This window comes from Mauremys reevesii, linkage group 10 (assembly GCF_016161935.1).
Source record: "Mauremys reevesii isolate NIE-2019 linkage group 10, ASM1616193v1, whole genome shotgun sequence".
Taxonomy (NCBI): domain Eukaryota; kingdom Metazoa; phylum Chordata; order Testudines; family Geoemydidae; genus Mauremys; species Mauremys reevesii.
In genome coordinates this window covers 39,038,609-39,052,572 of record NC_052632.1, presented here as the reverse complement: position 1 = coordinate 39,052,572, position 13,964 = coordinate 39,038,609, and the positions used below count along the sequence as shown (strand labels likewise).

Below are 13,964 nucleotides of genomic sequence, written 5' to 3'. Positions count from 1 at the left end.
TTTTGGTTAAGGAAAACAAACCAAGCTCCTCAAGTCTCCTTTCATACGACAGGCTTTCCATTCCTCGGATCATTCTAGTGGCCCTTCTTTGTACCCGTTCCAGTTTGAATTCATCCTTCTTAAACATGGGAGACCAAAACTGCACACAGTACCCCAAATGGGGTCTCACCAACGCCTTGTATAACGGGACTTGCACCTCCTTATCTCTACTAGAAATACCTCGCCTAATGCATCCCAAGACCGCATTAGCTTTTTTAACGGCCACATCACATTGCCGACTCATAGTCATCCTGCGATCAACCAGGACTCCGAGGTCCTTCTCCTCTTCCGTTACTTCCAACTGGTGCGTCCCCAGCTTATAACTAAAATTCCTGTTAGTCATCCCTAAATGCATAACCTTACACTTCTCACTATTGAATTTCATCCTATTACTAATACTCCAGTTTACAAGGTCATCCAAATCTCCCTGGAGGATATCCCGATCCTTCTCTGAATTGGCAATACCTCCCAACTTCGTGTCATCCGCAAACTTTATCAGCCCACTCCTACTTTTAGTTCCGAGGTCAGTGATAAACAGATTGAATAAGATCGGACCCAAAACCGAACCTTGAGGAACTCCACTGGTAACCTCCCTCCAACCCGACAGATCACCTTTCAATACGACCCGCTGCAGTCTCCCCTTTAACCAGTTCCTTATCCACCTCTGGATTTTCATTTCGATCCCCATCTTTTCCAATTTAACCAGTAATTCTTCATGCGGTACCGTATCAAACGCCTTACTGAAATCAAGATATATTAGATCCACCACATTTCCCTTGTCTAAAAAATCTGTTATTTTCTCAAAGAAGGAGATCAGGTTGGTTTGGCACGATCTACCTTTCGTAAAACCGTGTTGTAATTTGTCCCAATTGCCATTGACCTCAAGGTCCGTAACTACTCTCTCCTTTAATATTTTTTCCATGACTTTACATACTACAGATGTTAAACTAACAGGCCTGTAGTTACCCGGGTCACTATTACTGGATTCAAAAAAGAACTCAGTAAGTTCATAGAGGCTAGGTCCATCAATGGCTATTAGCCTAGATGGTCAGGGATACAAAACCATGCGCTAGGTGACTGCCGGATGCTGGGAATGGGCGACGGGATGGGTCACTTGATGGTTACCTGTTCTATTCATTCCCTCTGGGGCACCTGGCATTGGCCACTGTCAGAAGACAGGGCACTGAGCTGGATGGACCATTGGTCTGACCCAGCATGGCCGCTCTTATGACAGGTGGCTGTGGTATTTTAACAGCACGTCTCAAAAGTGCTCAGTTCCCTCCCTTGCATGCAGCCCAGGGCAGAGTGGCCAGCACATGATCTGTTGCACTCCTTGGCCTCACAGGAGACTGCGGGGGGTGCTTCCAGAAGTGACTCACTGCCGTCAGTGTTTGGGCTCCCTATTTCCACCCCAGCATCCCTGCCTGTGGGCTGGCTTTGCTGCTTGGATCGGGGTCTCTGATGCCACCAGCCATGATGGTGTCAGGGCAGAGTGATCTGAAGCACCCAGTGCTGGCTCCGTGGGGGAGGGCTCCCTGCCCAGCCTCGCTCCCCATCTCTACAGCAGGTGCTTTCGCAACCCCATGGCACCATGCAAAGTAACTCTAGCTCCACAACCTGCCTCCCCTCACCCTTGGCTGCTGTGCCTCGTGGCAGGAAAAGCAGCAGGACTGAGAGTTCTGCCGGGTGACCGGCAGAGAGAGCAGAGCGGCGCTGGACCACTCTACCAAAGAGCAAACAAACAAGAGACATTGGAATTGCGCATTTATGAGCATAACTTTGATTTTAGTTGGTATTACTGAGACCTGGGGGGATGAGTCACACAATTGGAATGTTAAAAATCAACAGTTATAACCTATACAAGACGGCTCAAGTGGGCAAAAGGGGAGGGGGGGAGCACTCTGTCAAAACTGGCATCTGTTTCCGAGTCACTGATATCTTGGGAAAAAAATGATCTTAAATACTTATGAATCAATGTCTTAATAGATAAAGCACAAGATGCGATATAAGTTGGTGCCTGCTAACAGACCACCAAATCACGCTAGAGAACAGGAGGACTGGCTCCTTATGCACCTATCTGCAATGTGTAGGAATAACACTTGGTGGTCATGGGGGACTTCAGTTTGAGTGATGAATACTGGAGGTTTCATGGTCCCAGTACTAAAATATCCTTGGAATTTTGAAACATTATAGATGACAATTTCTTAACTCAGAAAGTGTTATAGCCAACATGGGGGGATTCTGTATTAAACCTCATCTTGACAGTTCAAGAGAAATTGATCACAGAACTAAGACTTAATGGTAGCTTAGGTGTAAATGATCGTGACTTGATCATATTTATAATGTGCAAGCAAAATAAAGTTCAGACCAGTGGGATAGATATAATATTTGGTGCTTTAATAGGGTCAGTTTCACAGAGCTGAAAACAATTATGAGCCAAATCAGCTGGGAGGAAGAATTTAATCAGAAAAATATGACTGAAAATCGGGAATCATTTAAAAAACCTGACTAGATGCTCCAAAAGCCACAATCTCACAATTGAAGAAAGAAGGCTGAAACAACCTTGTTTAGAGAGAAAGTGAAGGCAGCTGTAAAAAATAAAAATATTTTCACAGCTGCTTATATAAAAAAAATGGAAGAAAGATAGTAATGAATATAAATCAGAGGTTAGGAATTATAGAAAATTGATAAGGGAAGCCAAGAGACATAAGGCAAAATCAGAAGAGTTAAGGACAATAAGAAAGAGGTTGTTTTAAAACAATATTTGGAACAAAAATAATCCTGACAATGGTCCATTACTAAATGGAAATGGTAGAATTATCAATAATAATGCAGGAAAGGCTGAAGTGTTCAATAAATATTTCTGTTCTGTATCTGGGGAAAAAACATGATATAGTCTCATCATGTAGTGGTGAGAACACTCTTTCCATTCCACTAGTATCTCTGGAGGATGTTAAACAGCAGCTACTAAAGTAAGACATTTTTAAATCAGCAGGTCCAGATACCTTGTATCCAAGAGTTTGAAAAGAGCTGATTTGGGAGGTTGCTGGACCTTTAATGTTGATTTGCAATAAGTCTTGGAGCATAGGGCGGTAAGCTCATGTTGTGTCAGTTACTAAAAAGGGTAAACAGGATGACCCAGGTAATTACAGGTCTGTGAGTCTGAATTGATCCTGGACAAGATAATGATGCAACTGATACGAGACTCGATTAATAGTGAACTAAAGAAGGGTAATGTAATTAATGCAAATCATTATGGGTTTATGGGAAATAGATCCTGTCAAATTAATGATGTCTTTTTTGATGAGATTACAGGTTTGGTTGATAAAGATATTAATGTTGACATAATATATTTAGACTTCTGTGTGACATATGACTTGTTGCCACATAACATTTTGATTTAAAAACTAGAACGATATAAAATTAACATGGCATACATTCAATGGATTAAAAACTGGCTAACTGATAGGTCTCAAAATGTAACTCTAAATGGGGAATTATCGAGCAGATGTGTTTCCAGTGGGGTCCCACAGGGATCTGTTCTTGACCCTATGCTGTTCAACATCGTTACCAATGACCTGGAAGAGCACACAAAATCCTCACTGATAAAGTTTGCAGATGGGACAAAAATTGGGGAGTGGTAAATAATGAAGAGGACAGATCACTGATACAGAGTGATCTACATTGCTTGTTAAACTGGGCATCAGCAAATGATGTGTTTTAATACAGCTAAATGTAAATGGATACATCTAGGAACAAAGAATGCAGGCCATACTTACTGGGTGGAGGAATCTATTCTCAGAAGCAGTGACTCTGAAAAAGATCTGGAGGGTGTGGTGGATAATCAGCAGGACATGAGTTCCCGGTACAATGTTGTGGCCAAAAGATCTGATGCGATCCTGGGATGTGCAAACCTAGGAATCTTGAGTAAGAGTTGAGGAGCTATTTTACCTGTGTATTTACCTGTGCACTGGTGTGACCACTGCTGGCATCCTGCGTGCATTCTGAGGCCCACAATTCAAGAAGGATGTTGATAAATTGGAGAGAGGTTCAGAGAAGAAACATGAGAATAATTAAAGGATTAGAAAACCTGCCTTCTAGTGATAGATGCAAGGATCTCAATCTGTTTAGTTGAACAAAGAGAAGGTTAAGGGGTGACTTGATTACAGTTTATAAGTACCTACCTGGGCAACAAATATTTAATAATGGGTAGTTGGATCTAGCAGAGAGAGAAAAGTCTAACACCATCCAATGGCTGGAAGTTGGTTAGACAAATTCAGACTGGAAATAAGGTGTAAACTTTTAACAGCGAGAGTCATTAACCACTGGAACAACTTACTGAGGGTTGTGGTGGATTCTCCATCACTGCCAGTTTTTCAATCAAGACTGGCTGTTCTCAAAGCTCTGCTCTAGGAAATATTTTGGGGCTGGTCTCTGGCCTGTGTTGTACAGGAGGTCAGACTAGATGATCACTATGGTTCCTTTTGGCCTCATAATCTATGACTGCATGAGCCCTGCAGGGTAGGTGGGGCCAGTGTGGTGATTGGAGCGTGACAGAGCTAGGGGGCATCGTGTGTGAGGCGAGGGGCTTCACATGCAATGTCCATCTCCCTCCATTGGGCCCCATGCATTGCGCCATTGCAGTACGCTGCAGGGCTAATGCCAGCTCCTGCGAGATTGCCTGCTTCTGATACAGCTTCAGTGCCCCGAGTCAGAGGAATCTCCCAGCCTACTGAATGGAGGGACACGGGGCCTGAGTGTGAGCAAATGGCACCGAACAGGCAGCCACGAAAAACCTGCCAGTGATGGCCTCCTGAGCCTGAAGCCAATCAAATGGTGCAGGGGGCTACCTCTGGTCTTTGCATGGGGCAGCGCATCTCCCCAGGTCCTGCGAGGGGGGAGTGAAGCTAGTTAGCGTGAGGAAGGCTGCAGCCCTGCCCAGCCCCATCCAGTGCTGTGGGATGGTGCCATCATGCAGGCCGGGGTACAGAATAAAGCCACTCTGCCAAGCTGCGTTCTGTTCTGGCTGTTGCGGGGCCAGGCAGGGGAAGGAGCCCCCCAGGGGAGTTGAACTCCAGGTCACTCCCTCCCTGCTCAGCTGCTTGGAATATCAGAGCTGGCCACAGTGTGCCCACGTGCCAGGAGGACTCTGGTGTCTTTCTGATCTGCTTGCATTAGTGAGTCAGTGTGACTGGCAGCAGCAGGGCCGTGGCGTGCCAGGTGGCAGTGAGCAGCTCTGTGTTGCTAACACTTGTCCCAGAGCTGTTCTTTGGAGGGGGAGCAGGGCTCCAGCCATCTCACTGCCCTGGGCGTGCTGCCAGCGGCTCCTGTTGTGAACCCAGCAGGGCTGAGCCCAGGGCTTTTATCATAGAATATCAGGGTTGGGAGGGACCTCAGGAGATCATCTAGTCCAACCTCCTGCTCAAAGCAGGACAAATCTCTAGACAGTTTTGGGGGTTTTTTTACCCCAGTTCCCCAAACGGCCCCCTCAAGGGCTGAACTCACAACTCTGGGTTTAGCAGGCCAATGCTCAAACCACTGAGCTATCCCTCCCCCATCACTGGTGGGGTGGGAAGGGAAAATGGCCTGGTAATGTGCCACCGATCCCTTGGGCTTCCCTGGAGCATTGCTGCTACTTCAGCTCCTCACACTGGGCCTGTCTGGACAGCTTGGGGCTGGGTGCTGTGGGGTCTGGACGGTGACCAAGCGTGGGACATTACCCTAGAGAGGGGCCCAGATCTGCTCCAAGAATGGATTCGGGGCAGGCCCTGTGGCCTGTACTGGGCAGGGCTCGGATAAGATGGTCACAGTGGAGCTTGGTGGCCTTGGAATTGCTGAATCTATCGCTAGGCAGGCCCCATCTAGCTCCTCCCAGCAGGCCTCCTTTGGGATCTCTGCAGCGGGATCTCTGCCTGAAAACCTATGTGGTCCGGTCAACACAGGCACATCACTGCGGGGCTGGGTGCTTCTTCCTGTAGCTCAGTGCCCTGAGCATCAGAAGCGGTCCCCAGCATGTGCCCTGGATGTGTTACCCTTCAACGTCTGGCTGTGGCTCCCTACCTGGCCAGTGAAATCCCATTCCTCCTGCCTGGAGTATCTACGGCTGGATAGAGACCCCAGTGCTCAGCCCTGGGCAGGATTGAGGTCATGGACTCTGGCCGCCTGCTTTCCAGGCTGCACCACTCCTCTCCTCTGGCCTGACTCTTGCCTGGAGCCCTGGGGCATTCAGTGCTTAGATTTCCTTCTCCCCTCTGGCTCTGGGTCAGTGGCAGGCGGGCTGAGCGGGCTCCTACCTGAGCAGTGAGTCTCTGCAGAGCCTGGTGAGAGGCAGTGGGAGAGACGGGAAGTTGCTCTTGTGACCAATTGAATGCCATGGACTCTAGCCCTGACCCCTGGGGTGTTCCTCTATGTGCCCCCACGCAGGGGCTCACCAGGAATGCTCCCCCTGCTCAGCAGCTAGGGCCGTAGCCCTGGTCTTTGCTCCCTTTGTCAGTTCCCATGGAGGTATCCGGCAGTCATTGTGTGGGATGGCTGCCTGCAGGGCTAATCCATTGCCTTCCGTTCCCCAATCCCCTCCATCAGGAATTAAGCAGGCAGTTTGTATGAGCCATTTGGAATAACCCGTGTGGTTAGCAGGAGCCCATGTTCACACACACACACAGGTACCCCGTACCAGAGTTAGGCATTGGCGTCGCTGCCTGCCCATGTCCTGGGGACCCTCTGCTCCACATCTGCCAGCAGGGATCCAGGCGTGGGCAGAGGGTGGTTGGAGTTATGTCTTTGCTGAGCCAGGCATTCTGGGCTGGATGCAGGGCTCGCTGGGGACAGTCTCTGGTTGGTCACAATGGTCACTTCTGGCCTTAACATCTAGGAATCGGCGAATCGGCTCCAGCTGTCGTAGGTGTTAGTAGGAGCGTCTCCCACACACCCAGGCTGGAGCTGGGGTCCTTAGATGGGAGTCGTTTCACCCCTACAAGTGGGTTTTGTTGTCTGCCTCTGAGAGCCTCCGGGGGAAGAGGAAGGTCAGCTCTGGAGGGAGGGTGGGTGGCTGAGAACCTGCCCTTTGGCACCATGTGACCTGGCACGTCACTCTGCTGCTCCGGGGTCAGTTTCCTGGTCGAGGGGGGGGGATCCTGGCTGTGAGGAGGTGTTAGGGCAGGGATTGCTGCTGCCGGCTCCTACAGGGAGCACCAGCGATTCTGCCGTTACGGCTGTGCTTTGGGCTGTAAAGTTCACATACTCGCCTTTCAGGCTGACATTGTCCAGGCTTGGCTCCGAGCAGCATTGGTTGGAAGCTGCAGCTCTTCTGAGTTGCAGGAGAGGGGCAAAATACCCCTTTGCAAACGGAGCATCCCCTGCACAGTCCTTGAGTGGAGCTGATGGGTGGGGGCTGGGACTTAGCACCTTCCACCACACTGCTGGGCTGCTGCTGGGTATGCTTGGTGTCTTCACATGGGGCTCCTGCTGCACTCCCGCTGCAGCACCAACAGTTGGAGGAGGCTCTGCTCTGCCCCGCAGTGTGGGTGAGTCCCCAGCTGGCAGGCTCTGCTTCCCCACCTCCCTTCTCACAACCCCTGCCCACAAAGGACTGCGGCAGTCCCCAGCTGGCACACAATCCCGAGGGGCCATGCCTAGCTGGCACAGCTCAGAGCAGCTCCCAGGCTGACTGGAGCTGGGCAGAGAGCAGCCAGCAGCAGCTGGAGGCACAGCGAATGTGGACAGGCAATCAGTGCCTGGAGTGCTGTAATGATCCACAAGTGGGCAGAGGAGGGGCTGGGCATTAGTGCTTCCTGCAGGACTGGTGTATCCCCAGCTGGTGCAGTGCATGGAACGGATCTGGGTTTCACCTCAGGCCTCTCCTACCTCCCCTCCCTGGGAGCCGCCCGCCTCAGCTCAGTCACTGCAGCAGCACAGCCCCCACCCCGGAATGGCTCAGCTCCTGAGCTCGCAAATGGATATGAAACCCATTCCACTAATGCAGCCATCAATCCATCGCGGGCACGGCCTCCGGTTGAGTCGCAGCTGCTGCGTGCCGGCGGCATGGGGGAGGGGACTGGCTGCAGCACAGAGCTGGAGATGGCTCAGCCTAGCTGCTGAGGCTGCTCGTAAGCTATCAATATTTTGCGGTAATGTGCATTCCAGACGCTGCAGACAGGCTGTGGTGCTCCTCGGAGACACAAATTAATAGCAACAGGGCCATTAGCCCGTCACTTGGAATCAGCGGCTGTGGCATTATCTTCCCACGCGGCTCAGCCGGCGCTGGGCCCTCGCTGCTCCTGAGGGAGGCTAATGGGATTTTGCACAGGCCTAGGCAAGAAGTGGAGACGTGATGGGACCTGCTTTCTGGGTCAGGCTGAGACCCAAAGAGAAGAAGCCCCTGCCCAGGAATGGGCAGGGTGTTCCTGGCATGCGGGTCTCAGGCTGGCAGTGACAGACTGCGCACTCCCCACTTCTACCGGAGGGGTCATGGGCAGCAGGTGACGGAGCTCCCTGAATGCTAAGAGAGCGTGTGCCCGTCAGCGTGCTGTCCTGCAGCAAGTCCCTGCTGGGCCATACCACTGCCCATGGGCCTGCAGAGCCCTTCTCACAGCAGGGAGTGGTGTCTGGCCAGTGCCCAGGGCCTGGCCTCAGTGGGGCCTCTGGGAGCTACTGTAATCCAATCACCAACAGGGGGAGGGAGCAGAGGGTTGTGGGAAGGTGCCAGGAGGGCTTAGATCCGCCCCCCACCCCCTCCGGGGATCCAGACAAGGGAATTGGCTGCTTTCCAAAGTGCTGCTAGCCCTGTGTTCCTGGCGAAGCCCTGCTCCCCAGCACGTGCTGAGGCTGCCTGAACCCAAAAGTCCTGTTTGGTGTCACTGGTATACTAAGGCACCCTCTGCTTAGACGGCTGCTCGGCAGGCCTGGCACGAATGAGGAGTGACCCTTACTTGGACCCAAGACCCTGCTGCAGGGGGCCAGCAGGCAGGAGCTCCCGCTAACTGGGATGTTTGTTTTCTGCGTTAATTTAGTGCTGCATGGGGGCTGCAGGGGTAGCAGCCAGCCAGGGCTGATGCAGCCTGGTGGGTGGAGCTCGGCAGCCCCCTGATGCTGAGTGCCTCGGCACCCCCTTGCACTACGGTCCCATGCTGGAGGGCGGGGCCAGCTGGCAGGTGGCACTAGTGAGCTGTGCGGAGGGCATGCTGTGCTGGTGCTGGGCAGAGCAGGGGGGTGGCACTTCACCGCTCTAATCCTGGCTTTGTCTCTTTCTCCCCACAGGAGCAGCCAGGGTTTCATGCACATGAAACTCTCCCGCACCCAGGAGAACAAATACGTGCTGGGCCAGAACAGCCCCCTGTTTGACAGTGTGCCCAAGATCATCCACCACTACACCAGCCACAAGCTGCCCATCAAAGGGGCTGAGCACATGTCCCTGCTCTACCCAGTGGCTATCCGAACCCTATAGCCTGCTGTGCACCCAGGGAGCACCCAGCTTGGGCCTGGCATGCGCGCAGCTCCCCCAGGCAGAGCCAAGGAAGGGCTCCGGACAGCTGGCCAAAGTACAGACTCACTGGTACAGCTGGCTCTGGGCCCGGCGCTGGGAGTGGCCGGACCACAAGCTGCACTCTGGCTTCTTGCCAACACAGTAGGGAGCTTCCCAAACCCTAGGGGATGCGCCCCTTCTCTGGGACCAGCTTGTGTACATACCCCGTGGAAAGGGCCAGGTCCGACTACCACTGTGTCCACCGCCCCCTCGCCGGTCTCCTGCCTGCAGGCCTGGCCCAGGTGGCTCCCACGGTTCCCGTTGCCAAGGCTGGGAAAAGAACGGGGGCCTGGGCTTTGGTGGAGTCCCAGGGACCAAGGGGGGAATTGGGAGATAATTTATTGCTAAGGCAGGTAAGTGGCCCCTTTCCGGAGGTGCTGAAGCCCCTGGCAGCACTGGCCTGCCTACGGGGAGTGTGAAGGAGCTGAGGGGATGCGCCCGTTGTGTATGCCTTGACCTCCCTCAGATATCACAGAGAATTCCTAACGCTTTTTTCCACAGCAGGAATAAGAGCAGGGGCGGGGGGTGTTGGTCCTGCTCCTGACCCGTCTCCACCCCCGTTGCATTAGAGGGGGCAGTGAGAGCTGGATCGAGCCCACTGGGCTGCCCCGGTGAGACTGTTTCACCATGGAAGAGGTTGTTGGAGGAGGACCGCGCCGTGGGACAGGACAGGCGGCCAGCTGGCGCAGCTCACTGCAGAGCTGGGTCCATGGGCCCAGGACAATCCGCCACCCTCCTTGGCTAAATGTACACACTGAGTGTGCCGTACCAGCACCCAATAAAGTCATGCAAAGCTGCCAGCCACCCTCCCTGTGAGACGCAGCGCTCGCGTCCACCTGTGCAGCTACAGCACATGGGGTCTCCAATGATGGGGCTTACTGGGGAGCTGGGCTGGGAGGGGACACCTGTGAGAAGGTTACTGCCCCACCCTTGAGGGACACATCCCGCCCCTCCCCCCTGACATTGCGTGGCAGTCTGTTCCCCCAGTTTGGGGCTGGGGGGGATTTGGGTAGCGTCACCTGCCCAAGTGAGAGGCTCCCGGCCCTTCCCTTTTGAGGGTGGCAAGGCCTGGGTCACAAGGCCAGTGCTCAGGCCTGTCTCACCATCAGTGCACACTTGGCCCTGTAGCGTCGAGGGTCCTTCCCCCCCCAAGACCGAGGGCCATGCTCCTCCAGCTGTTCCAGCTGTGGGGATGGAGAGAAACCAGAGGGCTGCTGGCCAAGAGCCCCAACTCCGGACAGGAGATGACCTGGACACCTTGCAGCCTGTCCTCAGTGGGGCTTGAGCAGGAGCAAACTCCAAGCTTGGGATGAGCCAGGCTCCAGCCAGGTCCATGCTGAGGAGCAACCCCCAAGCATGGGGCAGACCAAAAGATGTGCATCTGGTGCAGGATTTGCCCTGGTGTGTGCCCAGCCTGGCCTGGGGAGACAGGGCCAAAGCTGCTATGGAAGCACCTGGCCGCATCAGCCTGACCTCTGCAGTCGCAGTCCCTGGCGGGTTCTTGGGGCTGGAGGTTGGGGGGCTGAGCCCACCCTTTGTAGTGACTGACACCTCCTTGCATCTGCTGGCCCAAGGGTCCCATTCCCCATTCCTTGCAGCACTGTGCCCCCTAGAACCCCCTCAAGATGGGCCTCCCACCCCACAGCCAGCCAGGGTCAAGATGGCATAGATGGGGGTGCACTGGGAGGCTAGGGACAGATGGGAGTGAACTCCACTGCAGTCTCTGGGTCTGGGAGATGCAAGGGGGTTTCTGGCCTGTCTCATGGGCAGGGCAATCCAGGGCTGGCAGCTCCCAGTGCTGCACACGTCAGGGGTCTCCTGGCTGTTGTACTGATTGATGCCAGTGTCACCACTGCAAGCTCAACACTGCATGGAAAGTCACGGACAGTGCAGGGATCTGGGGGGCTGTCTGGTACTGACCCCTCCCCTGCCCGAGCCCTGTGCTGGGGCAGGGGGTCCTCTGCCCACCCCCATCCTGCAGCCATCCCCCACAAGGCAATGAGTTAGCCCCCACAGTGCTCTCCAGGATCTTCCTCTCCACCCTGCTCAGCTAGTGGCTCCCTGCACAGGAAGCTGGTGAATGGCAATGAAGCTGTTTGGCTGATGGGCCGTGCTCTGATAGATACACAGTCAAGATGGGCAGCTTGCTCATCACGGGTACAGCAAGCAGCAAAGCCCATGATTGTTTCTGAACACAAGTATTCATCTAGCTGCTGTGCAAGGACCAGGCAGAGGACCAGGGGCACACCCACCTCCATTACTATGAGCCCACAGAGACAGCTGGTCCCTCGTCGCCTGGCCTCCCCCAGGGCCTGTGTCCTGCACTTACTGTCCAGGAGCAATTAAAGTTTGTGGGACTGAACATGCACAACTGCTTGCGGAAGCAGCTGGCTCCAAGCATTGCAGCCCATGTTACCTGGAATAAAAGCCAGCTGAGAGATCCCCAAACATGGTCAATGGGGAATCGTCAGCTGGGGTGTTTCTGGTGGGGGCCCCCTTGGATGTGTTCTCAGTCCAGTGCTATTTAATATCTTCATCAATGATCTGGAAGGAAACACCAACTTGTTGCCGGCAAAGGTGCAGCTGACGCTGAGGTTAGTTGGTAAATAAAAGCAAGAACTGGCCAGTTCTACTGAGCCCAGTGAGCTGGACACAAATGTGTCTCAAGAGACCCAAATGCAAGGTCATCCATCTAGGAACGCCCGCCGTCCCTGCAGAATGGGGGCCTGTAGCCCAGGCACCGGGGACAATGGAAAAGAGCCATTGCTGCAAACAGCTGAACATGAGCTCCTGCCGCACGTGAGAGCTGGCTCCACTAACATGGGAATGCTGAACAAGAGCAGGGAGCTGGTGTGGCCTCCAACCAAGAGGTCAGGGAGACTCGTACTGGGGAGGGCTGCTTGGAAAATAAGATGGCTGCTTCACAGAAAACATGGAGGTTTTGGTCTGCATCAGAATTTGTCACAACAAAGTACCCCAGCATGGCCAATAGCCCCGTGAACTCCCCTGAATCAGGCAGAGTAGGGATTTAAACCGCATCTTCCATACCCCATGCACCAGCAGGCTATAGAGCCAAACCTTTCTTGTTGAAGCTGTTCCCTGTGTAAATCACTCTATAGTCATTGGCCACAAGCAAAGACAGCAAATGATTCTGCAGCCCAGTACTTGCCTGGGACATGGGAGCCCCAGGTTGAAGGCCTCACTCCAAATCAGGCAGAGCTGTTGGCTCGTCTGGGGTGCATCTCTACGCTTTTGCCCACAGATTCCATCCCGGCCCTGAGAAAGTTTGGTTGAAACAGAAAGTTGGCTTTGACAAATCACCGTTTCCCAACAACAGAATGTTCTGATGCCAACCTCCATGCAGCACTTCAAAGAGCACAGGGACAAATTGCTGAGGGAACCATGGGACTGAGAGGTGGTGGGAGACCAGATTGGACAGTGAGGGACTAATGAGCTGGTTAGCTCAGCAGAGACATGTACCCACAGGGGGAGCGGGCAGGGGGAGCTTTCTAGCAGCTGAGGGCTCTTTAACCTTGCGGCCAGAGGCAGAGTGAGGGCCAGCAGCTGGGAGGTGAAGCTGGATGGACTTGAACGGGAAACAAGGCCCAACTGTTGAACAGGGAGGGGAATTTAGCACTGGAGCAGCTCCCCTAGAGACACGGAGTCTCCATCACGTGGGGTCGCTCAGTGAAGACTGGATCTCTTTTTAGCACTTGAGGGGGATGGAGGAATCCCTGGGGAGAGTCTCTGGCTTGTGCTGGCCACAGCCCAGTTGGTCACCCTGGGCTTTCTGGCCTTGGTATCTAGGAAATAAAATGGCAGAGAATCCCAGGCAATGTTTGCAAGCCCCCACCTGCGACCATGCGTTGTGGGGCTGCGCGGGCATTAGAGAATACAGGCAGCATAGCAACAGCCACGTGAGGAAGCAGCCAACCTCATCCGGGCTCAGAAATCTGGTAGGGACACGGGGCAGGGCAGCTGCAGGTGTTCTGCCTGGGAACGGGCTGTAGTGTGTGAGCAGGGCAAGTGTCCATGTCAAGCACACTGCGTGGCGGAGTTCTGCTCCACGTCCAGTGCGCAGAATCCTGCTCCGGTGACGGGTGCCATGTGGGAAGACAAGCAGAAATACAAGTGGCAGTCGCAGCCCCCACTGACTCTTGCACAGCCCCAGTCTGGGTGCCCAGCACATGGGGCAGGAGGCAGGACACTGGGACAGAAATGCAAACTCCTAAGCCAGTCAGTACCTGACCCCCAACCTGGGCCAGTTAGTCCCTGATTCCCTCCCACACACCCACCAACATGGGCCAGTTAGTCCCTGATTTCCCCCCTCCCCCTGCCAACATAGGCTAGTCAGTCCCTGATTCTTCCCCCAATCAGGGTCAGTCAGTTACTGACACTCCGTCCA

The 13,964-nt window shown here is 53.7% G+C and overlaps 1 protein-coding gene across 4 annotated transcripts in view; it reads left to right on the top strand.

The window, feature by feature from the left end:
* Positions 1 to 10,928, top strand: part of SHF (Src homology 2 domain containing F) — a 66,571-nt gene extending 55,643 nt beyond the window's left edge. For 2 of the 4 annotated variants that reach the window (XM_039493097.1, XM_039493096.1), the window contains exon 7: positions 9,295 to 10,925. In XM_039493097.1, the coding sequence (XP_039349031.1) occupies positions 9,295 to 9,481 (187 nt within the window). In that variant the 3' untranslated portion in view covers positions 9,482 to 10,925. Of the gene's footprint in view, positions 1 to 9,294 lie in introns of all 4 variants that reach the window. The other 2 variants (XR_005585835.1, XM_039493093.1) reach the window with 2 other exon arrangements.
* Positions 10,929 to 13,964: the final 3,036 nt, after the last annotated feature.